Source organism: Bicyclus anynana, chromosome 6, assembly GCF_947172395.1.
Source record: "Bicyclus anynana chromosome 6, ilBicAnyn1.1, whole genome shotgun sequence".
NCBI lineage: Eukaryota > Metazoa > Arthropoda > Insecta > Lepidoptera > Nymphalidae > Bicyclus > Bicyclus anynana.
Window position 1 is genome coordinate 14,216,845 of NC_069088.1, and position 21,646 is coordinate 14,238,490.

Genomic DNA, 21,646 nt, shown 5'->3' on the forward strand with positions numbered 1-21,646 from the left:
GAAGTGACAAAAGAGGTAGGACTAATGGAGAAGGACTAAATAAGAATTTATTAGAAAATTAAATGAAAACAAAGGAGAAGGATGAAAGGGATCTCGGAAAGTGAAAGAGGTTGTGACGCTGGTGGTAGGCTAAACGGCAAGTGCACCAGTGTTTTTGAGGTAGGAGGGATTTTTACCCGCTAGGAGGCCAGCACTACCCAAACGGGTGTCTCCCGAAAAAAAAACAGTAAAACCTCTCCAAATCCATTTTAAGTATGTACTATATACACACATACGTAATGGACGTTACGTTTATATGTTATGTTTATATACACATACTTAATGGACGTTATGTTTTTATAAGGTTACGTGGGAAGAAGCACACGGAGTTTAGACCCACCACGCTACTTCACTCCAATAAGTCGTCGTTTCCGTGCTTTATGCTCTCATCAACTTTAAAATTTTTCGATTTTTTATTTGAAAAGCTCAACATTTAATAGCCAAATCAAGATCTAAGTAGGCTCACCACTGAAACAACGAGGTATAAACTAAATTGTTAAACGTAAATAATCATCCAGACATGCTCTTTGGTACACTTTTCAAGACAATAGACAGAGAGTTTAGTAAAATTTTTAACTTTAAACGCATTAATGCTAGCCAAAAATTAAAGTTTGGCGAATGGGCTACTGTAGGCATTTACAAAAGTAGAGACAAACTGTACGAGTTGTACGAGCAAAAACAATATACTCAAACGCGAACTTATTTAGATTATGTCAAAAGTTACTCAAAAATTTTCAAACGTGTTTGTATTCTTGCGAAATCGTTACACATCAAACAGAAAATAATTGAGTCTGAGAACAAGATACAAACCACCTGGAATATAATTAATAGAGAATCAGGAAAAATCAAACCGCGGGATATCAGTTTTGAATTAATTGTCAATGACAAAAAGGTAAACACTGATATCGAGGTTGTTAATGCCTTTGAAGATTTTTTCCAGAATGTTCCTATCTTGTTAACTGATTCACTAGATTCGTCTGCTACGGAAGCCCAGAGACTATTAAGAGGCAATGTTAAAGAGTGCAACGTTCTTTTTGAATTTCACCACATAACTGTATCAGACATTAAAAAATCTTTCAATTTGTTAAAATTAAAAAGAACCGGAGATCTGTGGGGCATGTCAGTGAAAGTAATATCTAATATAATTGATGTAATTGCTCCCCACTTAGCTATTATTTTTAATGAATGCGTGGATTTGGGTATCTTTCCGAACCTAATGAAACATGGCAAACTGTTACCACTTTTTAAATCAGGTGACAAAACTGATGTTAATAATTATAGACCAATTACAATACTGCCAACACTTAGTAAGGTTTTTGAAAAAATCATTTTAAATCAACTTTTAAGTCATTTTAATTTAAATAATTTATTTCACCCTGAACAGTATGGTTTTACTAAAGGTCGCAGTACAACTGATGCAGGTGCTAAACTTTTAAAACATATATATGATGCATGGGAAAATGCTAAGAATGCTATTGGTGTATTTTGTGATTTGTCCAAAGCATTCGATTGTGTTGACCATAACATTCTTTTACTTAAGTTAAGCCACTATGGCATAAAAAGTGTTGCACTTGATCTCATCGCCTCTTATCTTAGTGATAGAACACAAAAGGTATGCATAAATGATTCAAAGTCTCGCGGTTTTTCTAACACAATGGGCGTCCCACAGGGTTCAATTCTGGGTCCTTTTCTATTCCTAGTGTACATAAACGATTTACCACACCATGTTAGCGGCATCTGTGAGATAGTACTGTTTGCTGACGACACATCCCTAATTTTTAAGAGTGACAGAAGTAAAGATAATTCCGACGATGTAAACCGTGCCATATCGCATGTGTCGCATTGGTTCACTGTTAACAACTTACTTTTAAATGCAAAGAAAACTAAATGTATTGAGTTTTCATTACCAAATGTTATAAAATTAGATAAGTCTATAATGATCAATGGTGAAACACTAGAAATAGAGAATTCCACAGTTTTCCTGGGAGTGACCTTGGATTCTAAACTTCAGTGGGGTGCTCATATAGAAAAACTGTCAGGTAAACTCAGCTCAGCTGCTTTTGCAGTGAGAAAAATAAGACAGTTTACTGATGTTGATACAGCTAGACTTGTTTATTTTGCGTACTTTCACAGCGTAATGTCTTACGGTATTTTGTTGTGGGGCAAGGCTGCTGATATACATTCTATATTTGTACTTCAAAAAAGAGCAATTCGAGCAATATATCAACTAAAATCACGCGAGTCCCTTCGTCAAAAGTTTAAAGAAATAGGCATTTTAACAGTAGCCTGTCAGTATATATATAACAGTATAGTTTATGTAAGACAAAATATTAATTTGTACAAACGAAAAGGAGATCTAAACCCACGTCTTACTAGACACGGGCATAAGTTAGTTATTTCTGCATATCGTCTCCAAAGAGTTAAAAAATCTTTTGTGGGTTTGGGTGTACTCTTCTATAACAAGATCCCCAAGACTGTGATGGACTTGCCAATGCACAACTTTAAGCAATGTGTTAAAAAACATTTACTTAGTCGAGGTTACTACACTATTGATGAGTTCCTTAACGACAAAGGTGCTTGGAGGCCATTGGATCAGCTTCCACCTTCACACAGGAAATAAAACTATAAGAAATTGTAATTTAATTGTTATCAAATGTAAATTGTAATACTGTATGACTTTTTTCAAAAGAGCAACTGTTGAGTTTCTTGCCGGTATCTTCTCAGCAGAACCTGCCTTCCGAACCGGTGGTAGAATCTTTACAAATAGTCAACTGACGTGTCAAAAGTGCTTGTAAACTGAGCCTACTTGAAATAAATGAATTTTGAATTTGAATTTTTTAAAATTGCCGAAAACATTAAAAGGTAACTTATAATAATAAATATTGAAGGGTAAAAGAGCCGTGATAGCTCAGTGGATATAACCTCTGCCTCCGATTCCGGAGGGTGTGGTTTCGAATCCGGTCCGTCATGCAACTCCAAATTTTCAGTTGTGTGCATTTTAAGAAATTAAATATCACGTGTCTCTAACCGTGAAGGAAAACATCGTGACGAAACCTGCAAACCAGAGAATTTTCTTATCTTTCCACTCTGCGTGTGTGAAGTCTGCCAATCCGCATTGGGCCAGCGTGGTGGACTATTGGCCTAACCCCTGACATTCTGAGAGGAAACTCGAGCTCCGTTGTAAGCCGAATATGGTTGATAACGAACGACCGAACGAAAGGGTAATTCAGAAATTCCTTTTAAAATTCGGGTAAAATTATTACACCTCGATAAATACGGAAGGATTCTCTACATAAACGAAACATCGACACTACAATGAAATATCCGTTTATGGGTCAAGGAGAAAGGACTCTGTGTCAGTTCTGATCGCTTTAACACTCATTTGAGTATATTCAATACTGTATCTTATTCTTAAGATAATAAAAGTTATATTTATTTCTACTATAGTGACACTTTGTTTTAAAAATCTTTTTGAGTTAAACTTGAAAAATTCAGGAGAGTTTTTTTTAAAGGTTGCCAGATAAATTTATTAAATGGTACCCAACAAGAAACAATAAACAGTCTTGTGAGATTTTTTTTCTTGGATTTTAATATAAATAATTATGTAATGTAAATCACAATTTTAATTTGTAGGTATCTAAATTTTGTAACGTACATTGTATTATTAGCTAAACATTCCAATAATTAGTTAATCAATTAAACTGTTACATTCCATGCATTGTTAGGGAAATCTAAAATTTTCACTAAATAGAAGTACGAACGCTGTAAGAACTTTACCAAAAATTGTCTGCGGCCGTAGACAATTCGTAGACAAAGAAAGCTACCATCGCATAGATGCTACGATATTCGTAGCATCAAAATATTACAAAGTACAGCGCCATCTAACGGGAGTATAAAAACGAAGGTTCAAGTCCTATCTCACAACGTGAGTTTTCAGTTTCAGAACTTGGACGTTTCACTATTTAGTTCGGAAAGTTTACTGAAGATGGAGCTGATTTTTTACGCTGCGAATGGTTCGTTTCCAAGTATTCATGGGGTAAGGGTTTTTATTATGGACAACACATTATATATACAAACATAATAAAACGCAAGTTATAAACTACGTAGAATTTAAAACAGCGGTATGCGCGTTGGATTTACAAGACGGAGGTCCTGAGTTCGATCCCTGGCTGGGCCGATTGAGGTTTTCTTAATTGGTCCAGGTCTGGCTGGTGGGAGGCTTCGGCTGTGGCTAGTTACCGCCCTACCGGCAAAGGCGTACTGCCAAGCAATTACGCGTTCCGGAACGATGTTGTGTAGAAACCAAAAGGGGTGTGGATTTTCACGCTCCTCCTAACAAGTTAGCCCGCTTCCATCTTAAATTGCATCATCACATACCATCAGGTGAGATTGTAAAATTAAATAAAAAACCAATTCCCTAAGGTTGACTTCTATAATTGTCTATTTATAGCGTTTAATTGCACTGGACTTTAGTAAACAGCTTCACTTTCGTACGACCCTCATTAGTGACTACAGACTAGTATAATAGTGGTAAAGCATCTGCTTCCTGAGCACTTGTCTTAGTTGGATGGCTTTAACCTTGACTACTGTAAAGTTTCTTTAAATACCTATTTTTTTAATATAGCAATTTTTTTTTAAGAAACGAGACGAATATTTTAACATTCACGGATTCATCGTATAGCAGACAGAAAACTCCTAGTAGAGCTTGGGACTTGTGACCCTGGAGTAGGGTTGTTAAATTTATTACTAGCTGACGGCGCGCGGTTTTACCCGCGTGGTTCCCGTTCCCGTAGGAAAACGCGGATAGTATAGCCTATAGCCTTCCTCGATAAATGGCGTATCTAACCCTGAAAGAATTTTTCAAATCAGACCAGTAGTTAACTACTAACTTAAAAAGTAGTAAGGTACTTAGTTCCTGAGATTAGCGCGTTCAGTCAAACAAACAAACTCTTCATTTTTATATATTAGTATAAGACTATAAGATTATTACATAGACGTAGAGTCTTGTGATACTCGTACGAGTACCTGCATGCATTTTATATTTAAATTAGTTTATTTCAACTAAGCTAAAATTACAAGCACCTTTGAGATGGAATAACCTTCTTTAACCCCCGATGCAACAAGAGGGGTGTTATAACTTCTGGTCTGTCTAGTCTAGTCTAGTCTGTCTGTCTGTGGCACCATAGCTACCGAACGGATGAGACGCTTTCAATTTAGTTTTTTTTACATAAAAAGTGACTTATGGGCGAGTGTTCTTAGACATATTTAATGAAAATCGGTTGAGCCGTTTAAAAGTTGTGGGGGTTGAAAGTGGGGAAGAACAACCGAATATTTGCAAATATACTCGAGTGGGGTCTCGAATGAAAGCGCACTGAAAGAGGATATTGATGACTTGATCGAGAGTGTAATTAATAATTTCATGACAATATTTTCAAAATTTTAAATTTTATATTATTTAAATTTCAATCCAAAAAGGAATTGCGTTTCTAAGCTTACTGTTCAAAGTAAATTCAGAGTCCAGATTTTCAAGATTAGACAATGAAGATCTATCAGATTGTGGACTTTTGGAGCAAACTTTCAAAAAACATCATTATGAACATACTCGTAATATGTATTTAAATGACCCACTACAGGGCTAGGCCTGCCTCCGTATAGGAGAGCAGATATGGAACTTAGACCCACCACGCTTTTCCAATGCAGACTGGTGATCATAGTGCGATAAAGTTATTTTTTTTAATAAACACTTTTAGATTTTAATAATAGGACCGACGGCTTAACATGCTTTCCGAGGTACGTGTCAACAAATAAACGTGTTATATTTGGTAAAAAACCGAAGACAAAAATTCTTTAGGCTTTGATATTACTTCAAAAATTCTATGTTACTTCTGATGGAAACCCACCCAACCGTGGAGAAAATCACATACCTACTCTGTGTGGCTTGGAAGTGTAACAATATGTCCATCACGTGTACCACCTTTCAATAATACGTCTGGTAGAAGTAACCACTAAAACAGATATCGACATGACAACATTTTTGTAAGCTTTGATATTGCTTAGAAAATTCGATTGGAAACCCACCTTAACGTAGAAAAAATCACATACTCTGTCAGGCTTGGAGGTGTAACACAACCTTTAAAAAATATATCTGAAAAAAAAACCACTAAAAACAGATATTGACATGGCAACAATCGTGTCACCTTTGATATTGCTTCAAAAATTCCGCGCACGCCATTTCTGATGGAAATCCACCTTAACGTAAAGAATCAGACAGCTCGCCATAATGAAGTCATGTCGCAAAGTCACTCAACGCTTTCATTTCGTGTCGTGCAAAGAGAATTAATTGCGAGCAATACATCAGCTCAGTTTTCTTAGCTTTGTCTTGTCTTTCGGTATTCAAATTATTTCGCTTCCCGTCACCCCTTTTAGTTGTTAATTTATGATCTACTAGCGAAAACCTGCGACTGTTCGCGTTAAATTCTGTTTTTCACAAAAACCCGCGGTAACCGTAGATGTTTCCGGGATAAAAAGTAGCTTATGTTCTATACCAAGGTCTAACTTATCTCTATATCAAAGGAGATGGTCCATTTCAGGTCCACTCAGGTTCAGGTTGTACCCCGTATCATTAAAATTTTAAAAATACAAGGATTTTATAAAAATCTAAATAAGTGATTAAATCTAACTATTTAATCACTTTTATTTACTCACACTTACACTTTATATACACATTAAAATTAAAACCCAAGTGTTTGAGATAAATTAAGATCGCTATCTTGATTTATCTCTTAGAGGAACTATGATATGACAATTGACAGCAAACGTCAAATCGTCTACTGCATTGAAAACGTCATCTATCCGCCATTATTACCCATATTAGCGTTTCCTGGGACAGAATGAATATTACTTCGAAAGAATGAAAGTGAATTATAATATATAATCAAAAACAGTTAAAAAAAATATTTTCTTTTATTTCTGCCAAGGTACTGACTGATCCTTTAATCCAAATCCGTTCAGCGGTTTAGTCGTGAAAATGTAACATAGACAGGCAAACGAACTTTCGCATTTATAATATTAGGATGGATCTTATTGCAAAAACCCGCAATTCCATTAATAGGACATACCTACTCTATAAGCAGTGGCGCATAAAAGATTTTAACCAGAGTAAAAGTAAGTTTAAAAAATTCAATCTCCAATACTGACATCGTGTTCACGTGTCATAGACTGTATCCGGCTGTCATAATATAACTACCGCGATTTAACTGCCTCATTGGTTCTATGTTTAGTTGGTTCAGCTACGAACAATGAGGGCCAGAGTTCGAATCCCGGGTCAGGCCAACAAAAAAAATATGTCATTGGGATTTTTCTAACAAGGAAAATCTTTAGCAGTCTGGAGTTAGGAAGTCGGTGGTGTCGGTACACCCCCGTGCCTCGGAGAGCACGTAAAGCCGTCGGTTCTGCGCCTGATCTTTCACCGGTCGTGTCGGTCTGCCGTCCCATCGGACTATGAGAGTGAGGGAATTAAAAGTGCATCTGTACTTGCGCAGACAATTGTGTACTATAATATCTCCTGCGTACATGGTTAATCTCAAAATGATTTAATGTCTCAGGCTGTTGACATGCAGTCCTGTTACCTATAAGAATTGTGCCCGGACTCAAATTCGAGAGTATCATAAAGCATCTTCGTCTACTGGAACACTATGTTGTAATGTCTAAACAGTGAGTAATCTTCCGTAATATATTTTAATGGGCATATTGACTAGGTGGTAATACGTCACTGTAACAAAAATCATAACGCTTAAGCTAAGCTGTAAGTTGTTAAGCTATTGTTAAGTCTGAATTTTAGACCACCTCTTTGGCGCAGTTCGGAAAATCTTGGTTTATAACAGAAGACCTCTGGATTCGATTACCAGTTTTGGTTGTTGGTGGTGTAAAATATACGAGGTAAAAAGTTTATAATGGTTTTATTTCCTCAGAGATAAAGTTGAAAAACTTTGGCGAACTCATTCAAAAGTTCTGCAACTAATAATGGTATAAGTTGTTTTATGCCAAAATTAGAACGTACCAAAATTAACTGTTCGGATTTGAATAAATAAAATCTTTTAAACAAAAAATTTAAACCGACTTCAAAATCACAATCTAAAACCCGAAAAATAACATCGCATGTGCTACCTATATACCATATACTTAAAAACTATATTAAAATTATTGCTGGACAAAAGTTTTAGTTTTTCAAAGCATGCATCACATTATGAATGACTGTTTTTATTAGGTCAAGGTACCATACACAAAGTACTTTCTACTAATTTTACTGGAAAGGAATAAAACATCAATTGACGATACCTATACAAACTAATATCGATGATTCATACGGAGTAAAGAACTACAAGTGCGTAATGAAATTGACTCTCGTGTTTGTTTTGAAGCTACATTCCGTTCGTGCATTTATTCTAAAGCGGCGAATATGATCTTTAAGTCAAAGTCTTAAGGTACATTATGAAATGGCACTGATGTTTTATTATTCAGACGATGCAATGACAACCTTCGCTTCTCGCTTCTCAATGCTACTCGTATGTCACATATCATTTTCTTAATTCTTTGTAACAAGAAACCTTGATGTCTGCCCAGTTGTTTACTTCATATCTATAATCATTTAAAACTGTATTTTCTTCACTAACTGCAATCCGCAGTTTTACCCGCGTAGATACAGTTCCAGTGGGATAAAAGTAGTTTATGTATTCTAGACTGTAATCTATTAATAGCTGTAGAACCAGAAGCGTGCCTTGGAGGGGCCCCATATCAAAATTAGTTGGGGGGCCCAATAAATGAAGGGTAAAGATTTCTTAAAAAAGAAAGAAAAATTATGACCATGATTTATCTTATGTAGGATATATTACCAACTCTTGGGCGCACGCTTAGGCAAGAAATTATTAATACAGCAGTCTAAGGAAGTTGGAGTTTCTCTGCGTGATCGAATCAGGAATGAGGAGATCCGCCGACGAACCAAATATAACATAGCTCAGCGAGTCGCGAAGCTGAAGTGGCAATGGGCGGGCCACATAGTTCGAAGAGCCGATGGACGTTGGGGTCCCCAGGGGCTGGAATGGCGACCCCGCACCGGAAAGCGCAGTGTTGGGCGACCCCCCACTAGGTGGACCGAGGATATCAAAAGGAGGGTTGCAGGGAGCCGCTGGATGCTGACGGCTCGAGAACGTTGTGCTTGGAGGTCCATGCAAGAGGCCTATGTCCAGCAGTAGACGTCTATCGGCTGATAAGGTAAGGTAAGGTAAGGTAAGTCGAAGGAAATACATCAATAACGGGACTTTCTCTGGAAGAAAAAAGGTTATTGGGCAACATAAGTTCTAATAAGAATCCATAGTTCCTGCGGGATTTCTGAAAAACCCGAATTTCACACAGAAGAAGTCGCCGATATCTGCTAGTATGATATAAACCACGATCTTACAAAACATAGCAGCTCGGTCACCCAGACATTTTCATTAACATCGGACGTTGGTTAATCAAAAACGTGGGAGTATAATTCGTAGCGGCGCGAGATCGTATCGCGTAGCAACGTAGCTTTCTAATTCCACCTGAAAATGATTTTTATTTGTTGCTACGAGTATAAGAGTGAGGGACTAAATATATTTTTAACTGACTTCCAAAAAGGAGGAGGTACGAAATATTTGGTACGGTATGTTATGTGAAATAACTGTGACAAAAAATCGTTTTTTTTTATTATTTTATTATTATCAACCAATTTGAATGGCGTACTACTGAGCAATGCTTCCCTTTTTGTAGAAGAGGGGTTATGGAGTTTAGAACCACCACGCCACGCCAATGCTGGTTTGGCATAGGGTGATAACGATAAATTATTTACATGCCGATTCGAAAGTGCTTGTTTATACTAATATTATAAAGAGGTAAAGTTTGTGAGGTAGTAATCTCATGATTTACTGAACCGATTTTAAAAATTCTTTTACTTATAGAAAGCCACGTTATTTGCGAGTAATAGGCTATATTTTATCCCCATTTTGCCACGGGAACGGAAACTACGTGGGGGATCCGCGGGGCATCTGCTAGTAAACATAAGCCTATTTGAAATAAATGAATTCTGAATTTGAATTTAACGACCACTAACTATCAGGTAAGAACACTCGCTATTTTAGCTAAATTTATGACTCTAGTGTAATTCATTTTGACTACTTTACTTGTTTAAATCCGTCTACAGTACAGTACAGTACAGTACCTGATCTATGGTATAAAAATAAAAATGTCACTGTCAACGTCAAACATGCCGTGATAGCCCAGTGGATATGACCTCTGCCTCCGATTCTGGAGGGTGTGGGTTCGAATCCGGTCCGGGGCATGCACCTCCAACTTTTCAGTTGTGTACATTTTAAGAAATTATATCACGTGTCTCAATCGGTGAAGGAAAACATCGTGAGGAAACCTGCATACCAGAGTATTACCTTAATTCTTTGCGTGTGTGAAGTCTGCCAATCCGCATTGGGCCAGCGTGGTGGACTATTGGCCTAACCCGTCTCATTCTGAGAGGAGACTCGAGCTCAGCAGTGAGCCGAATATGGGTTGATGACGAACGTCAAACAAACAACGTCAAAGTCGCAGTGTATAATCTGTAATCTGTCTATTCGCAAGTCGTAATAAAACGATCACTACACAGTATCGTGTCATTTATTCATAAAAATCAAAAAATCAAGAAATTCAAAGAACCTACAGCGCATTAACATTACTACTTATGACTCGGTAGCTGAAAATAATGCCAAAAAGATTGCCTCAATTTCATTTAAGTAAGATAATACAGTTGGATTAAGATTGGGCCATGATTGACCTCTGCCCTTGACGCTTGTCATTAGACAAAAAGCCGGCGGCATTGTAAGATTATATAAATTTTCGCACAATCGCGTGGGCGGTTAATACCTACTACCTGTTTATAGTTTTTAGAAAGCTCATGGTTATCTAAAGTCAAACTGCTTACCTTTATTTATATAATTACAAGACAACTGTGTTTTCCAAAGTGCTTATAGTTATTTACACGATACTTAAACACAATCAAGCTTTTTAAAAATTTTGTCTCTCTATTTGTCCGGGCTAATCTTTGAAAATTCAAAATTCATTTATTTCAAGTAGGCTCAATTTACAAGCACTTTTGAAACGTCAGTTGACTGTTTGTAAAGATTCTATCACCGGAATGGCTGGACCTATTGGCTTCAAACAGGACTTTCACCTATAGATAGAGGAGGTTTTTTTTATTCTTTACAAATTAGCCCTTGACTACAATTTCACCTGATGGTAAGTGATGATGCAATCTAAGATGGAAGCGGGCTAACTTGTTAGGAGGAGGATGAAAATCCACACTCCTTTCGGTTTCTACACGGCATCGAACCGCAACGCTAAATTAATTGGCGGTACGTCTTTGCCGGTAGGGTAACTAGCCACAACCGAAGCCTCCTACCAGATAGACCTGGATCAATACAGAAAACCTCCATCGGCCCAGCCGGAAATCGAACCCAGGACCTCCTTCTTGTAAATCCATCGCACATACCACTGCGCCACGGAGGCTGTCGGTTATAAAGTAACATATAGGTTACATTTTATCCCGGAAAAATCCATGATCCCCGCAGGATTTATGTAAAACTGAATTGACGAATGTTGCGGTCGTCCTCTAGTTCGATAATAAATTATTATTTACGCAGTTTTTTTTGTTAACATTGTTGTAAGTTTTTCACGCACATACGCAATTGTAAATGGAATATTTAGCGACTTGGCTAGTTCTTACACGTTCGCAGTCCTCTGGGAAACCCGTTGCTCCGTGTAACTATTGGGTAACAAGGTTTTGTGTCCAAATGCCTTGCGGGTACTATAAACGTGGATAAGGCAATTTTCTTTTATTTTTATAACCAACTTCACTAAAGAAAGAAAGAAAATTATTCTTATTCAATCAGTAAAACAAAAAAAAATGTTTGTCTGTAAAGTCTGTTTACTGAGGATAGTAGAACGTGACAACGTCATAAGAAAATGCTGATGAAAGAAAATGACCGTTTTTCTAAAATACTGTTTAACAATCTTCATAGACCAGAATATACATTATTTCTTGTAAAAAAAATTGGCAACCCTAGAGCGACCCTAGAGGGAACGACGCATGACGTCATCTTTTTTCGAGTGTGTGTGTGTGTGTGTGTGTGTGTGTGTGTGTGTGTGTGTGTGAGTTTTTTCTTCTTCATCGAATTATAAGACGTTGTCACGTCAATAAAATAAAACCATTATGACCAAATAAAGAACATAGCATAAAGCTGCAACTAGCGGGAACTAGGAACCTTTAGGTGAGGGTATTGTCATGGACTAACAGACGCCCTGTGGTTTCATCCGCGTAGTTCCCGTTCCCGTGGGTATAAGAGGATAAAATATAGCCTATGACACTCACAAGTAACGAGATATTGGTGAAAGAATTTTCAAAATCGGTTAAGGTCCAGATAGATACCAAGCTACCACCGAAAATACCAAGCCAGTTTCCCTTTGAAAGACGATGTGAAAGATTAACAAGTTTTATGTATAATGGCTCATTTTTATTGGTCAATTATTATTTATAGGAGGATAAGAGGTTACATTTCACTTTTATTCTTGCCATAAAAAGCACGCCAGAACCGTTCGTCGTTGTTTTTATAGACATACAGAATAGTGAATTATTGAATAACTTAGCTAAACCTACTCTACAAAAAACCGACGAATCCCCTCCCAAAAAAAAAACAGTAGGTTTCAAAGCGAAACTTAAGAATCTTTAAGAAGTAATTGAATTGTAAAGGCAATATTCTTCTAATATGTATTTTAAATACATATTTAAAAGTGTGATGATTTGTTTAATCATTACGATACGTTCGCTTAAGTTTCTTGTATTATTTTTCAATTACAAAAGTTAAAATATACGTATGTACCTACTAATTCAGTGTCGCTGAAAGAATAACTTACAAAGATTAAAATACGTAGACGACTTCGTGAGCAAAATTTACGGTAGAAATTAAAATAAAACTTTAAATTTAATATGTACATAAAGAACTTACATTTTGTCCAACGTCCATCGGTGCAAGAAGCGGCGGTTCCTGCTTCTTAGGTTTCTTGAACATGAAGAGCAAAACCGCAACAATCAAGACTGTCCCAGCGCCGCCCATCGCACCTAAAGCTGCACTCCAGGCGTTATTCTCCGCCCACGCGTCCACTCGCGCTTGGGGAAGTGGTACATTCTGGGCGTGAGTTTCTCCAGTCTTTGGTGTAGAGTGCAAGTTTCTCCAATAGTTCTCCATAGTGCGTTCGCGGCCGTCCCAAAGTGGTTCACTCGGCTGCCTCCCCGCTACCCACAGCTTATCTGTTGATAACGAAATTAGTTAGTAGCACAGAATAACATCGATCCGGCTTCGGCGGACAAATTGCGTTGTATCCAGACGTACTTTTTCACTTTGATCCAATATATTTGAACGAATTCTTGTCTATGTAACAGGTACCTATAAACCAAGTGGCCTGCACAAGGCTTTTGACTAGGGTATGCACTGTATGTACATATCATAATTTTTCATTATCAACCCATATTCGGCTCACTGCTGAGCTCGCGTATCCTCTAAGAATGAGAGGGTTTAGGACAATGGTCCACTACGCTGGCCCAATGCGGATTGGCAGACTTCACACACGCAGAGAATTAAGAAAATTCTCTGGTATGCAGATTTCCTCACGATGTTTTTCCTTTGACGATTTAGGTTTAGATAATATATGGGTCGACCATGACAGATTTGATGAAATCTGTCGTGGTCGACCCATCAGGTTCGTTCAAACTAACATAAACCACTTTATAAGACATGATAATCTTTATACCATAAAAATGGAACCGACTGCAAATATGTATTTCAGTTATGTTAATTTTAACACAAATTTACTAAACCGATTTTCATCAAAATAAAATGTGACCGATCTGGAAGTATACTCTTTCAAATAAAAAAGAATTTTCGCAATTGGTTAATAAATGACGAAGTTATGAGGTAACAATCATTAAAAAAACCATAGGAAAAATTGAGAACCTCCTGTTTTGATGATTAACAAAGTACCTACCTACCGCTAGTGCCTGGGGTGTGATTGTGTTGATCAACAATAATATCATCATCTAAGGAAAACCGTGGATTTATAAAAAAAAACAAAAACCGAGTGCAGATATGTCAACACAATTTAAAAGTAAATAACCAGATAGCGAGAATGAACTACGAAAAATTTTCCATTCCAAGCAACCATCACATTATGCAGATTGTAGTATAATTGAAACACGGTTGTAAATTCACTGACGCGAAAGCTTTTAAAAGTTCAACCACATTCACTATACGTATTAACGTAGTTATGTTTCAACTACTAGTGACTAAAACTAATTAAAACTTAATAAAATTAATTAGAACGATGACCCCGCAAAAGTTTAAATGCAGATTATGTGTTGTGGTGATCATCGTCCTCTATAAAAATATACACTATACACTAATAAAAATACACTAGCTGACGCCGCGCGGTTTTACCCGCGTGGTTCCCGTTCCCGCAGGAAAGGGGGGATAACATGTGCCTGTAGCCTCCTTGATAAATGGGCTATCTAACACTGAAAGAATTTTTGAAATCGGACCAGTAGTTCCTGAGATTAGCGCGTTCAATCAATCAAACAAACAAATTGTTCAGTTTTATATATTATAGTATAGACTATCAGAACCTCGCGATTTCACCGCCGACACACCTATAAAATATAGCCTATACCACTTGGGGATAGTGTAACTTTGTAACAGTGAAAGAATTTTTAATTTTTTTTTTTCCATTGGAGAAACAGTTTTTCAAATTGATCCCTTAGTTTATAGCTTTATTAGCTTTATTACTTATTCGTAACTTATTCGTAACATACAAAACACGAATATTTACTCTTCATAATATTATTATTGTAGATAAAAACAATTCCACATACGGTGTTAATTTATTGAATTAAAAAAACATACCAAACAATGGTCAAAAAGAACGAAAAACACACATATATCTTGTAATTAAAGTTATTTTAACAAAGTATACACACATAAACTACAGCCTTTCTTGATGAGTACTGTTTACCAACAAACAAATTAAAAATGAGGGTATAAATCACTAGTCATTTCACACCTCATAATAATTATAATTAACTTATTCTTAAATTAATGAAAATAAATTTGATTAACAAGCATAAAACAATTAGATATGGTATATATATTTAATATAACATTTTATAAACAAACAATACATAATTTAAAATAAATAACTTATAGAAATGACATGCATTTTCTACCTTTATTTCTAATTTCTTTGTTGATAAACAGTACTCAACAAGAAATGCTGTAGTACAGTAATAATACTTTAGTTGTTTATGAAAATGCTACCATATGGTTGATAAAGTCGGCAAGGAAGAGGTATTTGTACTACGTACCCATTAGTGGTTATGTCCCGTTGTACGTAGAACAATGTTTAACGTTGGAGACACGCGACTAGGGCGGGCGGGCGCGCACGACTGCGATGTCGGCTTATCATTAGAGTTGTTTACTTGAAATCGTGATCTGTATCGCGATGTTGACTTTCCTACGTAATCGTATAACGTTTGGATATATACGGAGACTATTTAAGTGGCTATAAACAGTATAAAAGCCAACATTTGAATGGACTGAGTATTTTAGTAATCAACGTTTTTCATTGCCGTTATTCAGAGGAAATTGTGTTGGCTTTTGATTGCACAGCCTTCTTGTGTTCTGTAATCTTTTTTTATAGCGATGCCGATAATTTTGTTTTAACCATAGTTATTGTGATTTTAAATCAAATTGGCACATGCCATTTACGTAAAAGACAAAAATAACGTTAAAGATTATTGAAGTAAAGATTAATATTTATTTTGTTTTTCCAATTATTTAGTTAGATTGTCCAATCATATTTCAACCGACTTTAAAAAAAGGAGTTTCTCAATTCAATGTTTTTTTAATGTTTGTTACTTCTTAACTTCGTTATTTATTAACCAATTATTTTTTTTTGTTTGAAAAAGTATACGTCCAGATTGGTCCCATTTCATTTTAATGAAAATCGGTTTAGTAATTTAGTTTTAAAATCAAAATAACTGACATACTTCTTTGAAGTCGGTTCAACTGGTAGATAAAATAGATTATAACAACTTAAACTAAATATCCTAGGGCAGTGATAGACAACCTATTATATCACTGCCCTAGGGTAGGTAGTAATATGAATTAAAACGAACGAAGAAAAAAGAAAGAACATAATAAGAAACTCCTGGTAGAATATTTTTTTTATTCTTTACAAGTTAGCCCTTGACTACAATCTCACCTGATGGTAAGTGATGATGCAGTCTAAGATGGAAGCGGGCTAACTTGTTAGGAGGAGGTTGAAAATCCACACCCCTTTCGGTTTCTACACGGCATCGCACCGGAACGCTAAATCGCTTGGCGGTACGTCTTTGCCGGTAGGGTGGTAACTAGCCACGGCCGAAGCCTCCCACCAGCCAGACCTGGACCGATTAAGAAAATCTCAATCTGCCCAGCCGGGATCGAACCCAGGACCTCCGTTTTGTAAATCCACCGCACATACCACTGCGCCACGGAGGCCGTCAAAGAATTTAGTTCAAAGGGTCTATTCCCTTTTACTTGGTTGATTTAGGCAGTTTTGATATTAATGCAACAAATATGTAGGCATAATACAAAGTATGTTTGTACTTGTGATCCTATGTAAACCTCTTTAGCTATATTTTAATTAAATATTATCTTAAATTAAGCTTTCTCCATTATGTTAATTTAATAACATACGCCCCAGTAAAAGCTTTTAAACAAAACACGGTTTTCTTCCCAGCAGCTAAAATGGAACATGTCTGGCAAAAATATTATGAGGAACATATCTACCTGCCTACGTATTCGTCTCGTAAAAAGCTGCCGAGCATTGACCTTATGTACCTACCTACTTTCGGAAGAATTTTTATGAAACAAAAAAATCTCTAAATATGTGCTTTACCTAGAAGATATCGATAATCGAGTACAAATAAATTTTGTTAGCACATGTAATTTTTTTTTTTGATACTTACTATGTATGGCGGTGGACGGGACATATACTGAGAGAAATAAAGAGAAATGGACAAAAATAATAACTGAATTGTACCCTAGAGATAGTAAACGAAATAGAGGAAGACAGATGAAGAGATGGGAAGATGATTTTAAGAAAATAGGAGGAACAGGATGGTTACGAATAGCAAAAGACAGAAATACGTGGAAAATATTAAACAAGGCCTTTGTCTGTGCAAGACGAGCTTTTTGAAAGGGAGATGAAAATTACTATTTTAGCTAGTTGTTAATCCTCCATTTTTAATTTCATATGTAAACAGCATTAAAAGTAAGCCTTTTATTTTATTTATTTTAGGTATGACAAACATGACGCTTAACAATATTTAGAGCACTTTGTGACCAAGCCAGACGCTACCTACAGATAGATTACATAAAATAATAGCCTTGTGTAGTCGCAGGATAAGTAATCCGATTTATGTGCCCCGAAATGGGAGCCCTAGACGAATCACTACGCTACGATAAGTATGCTTGTGTGAGTGTCAGCGAAGTAAAGCTTGGCAACTTGTTCGTACCTAACACTCCGATGAGCCGCGCGGGCCGGGGGGCTTGTAGCGATGAATGAAAACCCCACGACTGATGCACCTCACTTCTCCGCACGCACGATATACCTACCTACCTAATACGTACGTAACATACTGTTCGAGTCTTTGACAATATTAAGATTATCTATGGTTTGAGTACTTACAGTTTTTTTAGTCAGAACAAAGAGAACTCGACAAATAAAACCTTAGAAGGGCGGTTACTAAATGCTCATTGTCTGATGATTATTGATGAATGTACGAGTAGGTATAGGCACACTACAGGATATCGTCGTCATCAACCCATATTCGGCTCACTGCTGAGCTCGAGTCCCCTCTCAGAATGAGAGAGGTAAGGCTAATAGTCCACCACCCTGGCCCAATGCGGATTGGCAGACTTCACACACGCAGAGACTTAAGATAATTCTCTGGTATGCAGGTTTCCTCACGATGTTTTCCTTCACCGATTGAGACACGTGTTATTTAATTTCTTAAAATGCACACAACTGAAAAGTTGGAGGTGCATGCCCCGGACCGGATTCGAACCCACACCCTCCGGAATCGGAGGCAGAGGTCATACCCACTGGGCTATCACGGCTCTACAGGATATACGAGTAGAGTAACCTTGTAAGGATTTCCAAATAACAGTCTTCAAAATAAGCTCGGAATAAATTAATATTAGCTAGGTATCCTAAAATAACACCCTGCTAAAAATAGTAGGTCGGTATCCATTAACTTACGCATTAATTATGTTTGGTTCAGTAGACAATTTGGAGGCTCCACCGCTTTGTAGATAATGTAGGCTTCTGTTTTATTCTTAGGCAATCAATCATATTAATATTTTCATGTGTTGTGTGGCAATTTTCTGAAACGAATCTTGTTATTTTTTTTTATTTTTATTCTTTACAAGTTAGCCCTTGACTACAATCTCACCTGGTGGTAAGTGATGATGCAGTCTAGGATGGAAGCGGGCTAACTTGTTCGGAGGAGGATGAAAATCCACACCCCTTTCGGATTCTACACGGCATCGTACCGGAACGCTAAATCGCTTGGCGGTACGTCTTTGCCGGTAGGGTGGTAACTAGCCACGGCCGAAGCCTCCCACCAGCCAGACCTGGACAAATTAAGAAAATCTCAATCTGCCCAGCCGGGGATCGAACCCAGGACCTCCGTTTTGTAAATCCACCGCGCATACCACTGCGCCACGGAGGCCGTCATTTAAAATCGATTGGAAGGCTAGTTGTCATAAAGATAGTTTGTTTATGTACCTTTATAGTGTGCCTAGTGGGAGTTTTCAATACTGTTACTATCGCGTTGACGTAAACGCAAAATATGGAATTGTAACAGTTGTGCAGTAGTGCCACTAGATGGCGCTGTTTCAATTCCTTAGAAATTCGCGTTTACGTTAACGCGATAGTAACCGTATCAAACTGCCACTATGCCCTCAAAACAGAAATATTATGTATTTTTTTTTGTCCTATGGTATGTATGTAAACTTACTTCTAAGAGGTACCTAATATTAGATAATATGTCGATAGCGCATAGAAAACAACAAAAGTTATTTAACCAATTAATACCTAAATATTAATGGTGAGTTGTGTGTTCAGGGAGTGTATTAACTATTAGGTAGGTATGTAACATGAAAGTTACATTAGAACACAAAATTGTACATGTGTGCTCTCAGTGGAGTAGCAAAATTCGGATCACTTTTTGTGGTAATTTTGTAAGCACGTAACATATTTCATAGTATAAAATCTTTGCTTCTAACCATTAGGGCAAATGGAAAGTATTGTTATTCACATTATTAGCAACCTTAAAGCTGATCATTGAATGGAAATTGAAAATCTTGGTAACATTGCCATCTATGTGACACATGACGTACTAGCATGATAACGCAGAACCCATTTTATATTGACAGTGAATGTTGTCGGAGTTCACGAAAGAGAATATAGATGGCGCTATAAGAGTACAGAAGTCAGAAATCGTACTTTATTATAAGTAGCAATTTCTTTACATCTTATTTAATATTATAAATGCAAATGCGAGTTCGTTTGTTACGCTTTAACACATAAACCACAAAATCAATGTTAAGAAATATTTCATCAATAATAATACATTTTGCGAGTGCCCCACTTTCACCCGCATAGTTCACTGGGGAATATGGGCAAAATTATAGCCTATTTTACTCGCCGATAATATAGCTTTCCATTGATGAAAGATTTTTTTTAAACTGGTTATGGTTAAGATGTGATAGAGTAGACTTTTGCAAATGTAAACTTCTTTGTTTTGTTTTGGTGGTAACCGGACAAAAACTGCGAGAGATTGGCAACTTTGGAAAAGCTTGGAAGAGTCCTTGTTCAATGTTCAGTCCTTGTCCCATTGTTAAGTGAAAATCACATTTATTTTAAGGTATATAATTATTTACAATTTTTATTATAATATCACTATTATTCTTACAGTATAATAAATACACAAAACATCCTTTACATTTTAGTACTTAATTAATCAATTCCTTTATGTCTTCTCAACATTTTTATTGAAGGGGTACTGGTTTTTATATCTTTGCACACCCAGGGTCACAAATGCTAAAACAAGATAAAAATTTAATTATTACAAGAAAGCCTTAAAAAATAATTACAGGAAAGCCCAAAAGAAGTTTAAATAATCTTTAAATAACAACATACATGAAAATATAATAGATGACTTTGTTAAGGACCCTGTTCACCAGAGCTTCTTCACTTGGCCTATTTTTTATGAGAAATATGCTCAATAATGATGGTCATGCCCGATGGAATGCTTTCCATCAGGCATGCAAGTAAATAGGCAAGCTCACTTCAAATTAGACTGGATTACAGTAGTGATGCAGTTAAATTTGGAGATATTTGGATTTACTAGAATTCTTTGGCTAACATTTTTTGTTATCAAACTACTCATTCAATCCTTGCAATCAATCAATTCAAGGTATAACAATGTATTTTTTTTTTTCCGAAAGTATAGCAAACTTATTATCTTGGGTGGTACACAACCACCCAAGATAAAGATAAGACAAAGACTGTAACTATGAAGAGGAATAGCAATTAGATTAGATGAAGATTATAAAATATTCTGATATTTTTCACAAGTGTAAATATTAGGTGGAAAGCGCAGTGTTGGTCGACCCCCCACTAGGTGGACCGAAGACATCAAGCTGGTTGCAGGGAGCCGCTGGATGCTGGCGGCTCGAGACCGTTTTGTTTGGAAGTCCATGCAAGAGGCCTATGTTCAGCAGTGGACGTCCATCATCAGCCGATGGCTGACAATGATAATGATGATGATGATGATGTTAGGTTAAGTCAAAGCTTTATGAGTTTGTGAGTGTTATAATTGAAATTGTACTAAACATTTAATTACCAAATGAGAGCGTCGATACGACCACTTTTCCAGGTAAAGTCTTGTTTTTCCAAGCAGCATTGGCAAGGTAAGCGCCAATGCCGACCAGGCCGACGGAACCAAATAATCTGCATGCTGCACAATCTCGAGGTTTGTTTTCCACAACAGCCGGCATTTTCCGAGTCTTTCCTACAATAATAGTTATAAGGATTAAAGTAAATCCTTGAATTTGTTACAAAATATTGTGCTTCGCCCGGTATCAAAATATGTCAAAGTCAAAGACTGACAATGACATTGACAATTGACAATGACATAACACATTCTGTCAAAGTTAAAGTTGAATGTCAAAAAACGTATTCTTGTTTGTGGTCAAAAAAGTAGTCTGAGGCATGTGGCGTAGACAATGAAGTGTGGTCATTTAGTGGAGTTTTAAAACAGTTTTAAAATATCAAAAATTTCTTCTTGAATAAAAGGTATTGAAAATTATTGATGTCGACGCTTCGTGTCGTACTGCTACTGACTCGAGAATGTATTCGTTTTTGAATTTTGTATTTGCAGCGG

At 36.7% G+C, this 21,646-nt stretch overlaps 1 protein-coding gene and 1 long non-coding RNA gene across 2 annotated transcripts in view; both read right to left on the minus strand.

Annotated features, from left to right (window-relative positions):
* The window catches only part of LOC112050916 (synaptotagmin-5-like), a 67,843-nt gene extending 52,241 nt beyond the window's left edge, over nt 1–15,602 (minus strand). The window contains exons 1-2 of the mRNA XM_024089330.2: nt 15,515–15,602; nt 13,110–13,411 (exon numbers count right to left, since the gene is read on the minus strand). Of these exons, the coding sequence (XP_023945098.2) occupies nt 13,110–13,411; nt 15,515–15,518 (306 nt within the window). The 5' untranslated portion in view covers nt 15,519–15,602. The remainder of the gene's footprint in view (nt 1–13,109; nt 13,412–15,514) is intronic.
* Nucleotides 15,603–20,114: 4,512 nt separating this feature from the next.
* Nucleotides 20,115–21,347, minus strand: LOC112050913 (uncharacterized). The gene is made up of 2 exons (XR_002887192.2): nt 21,107–21,347; nt 20,115–20,301 (listed from the first exon to the last, which is right to left on the minus strand). It is a non-coding gene; the product is annotated as an uncharacterized LOC112050913 (long non-coding RNA).
* Nucleotides 21,348–21,646: the final 299 nt, after the last annotated feature.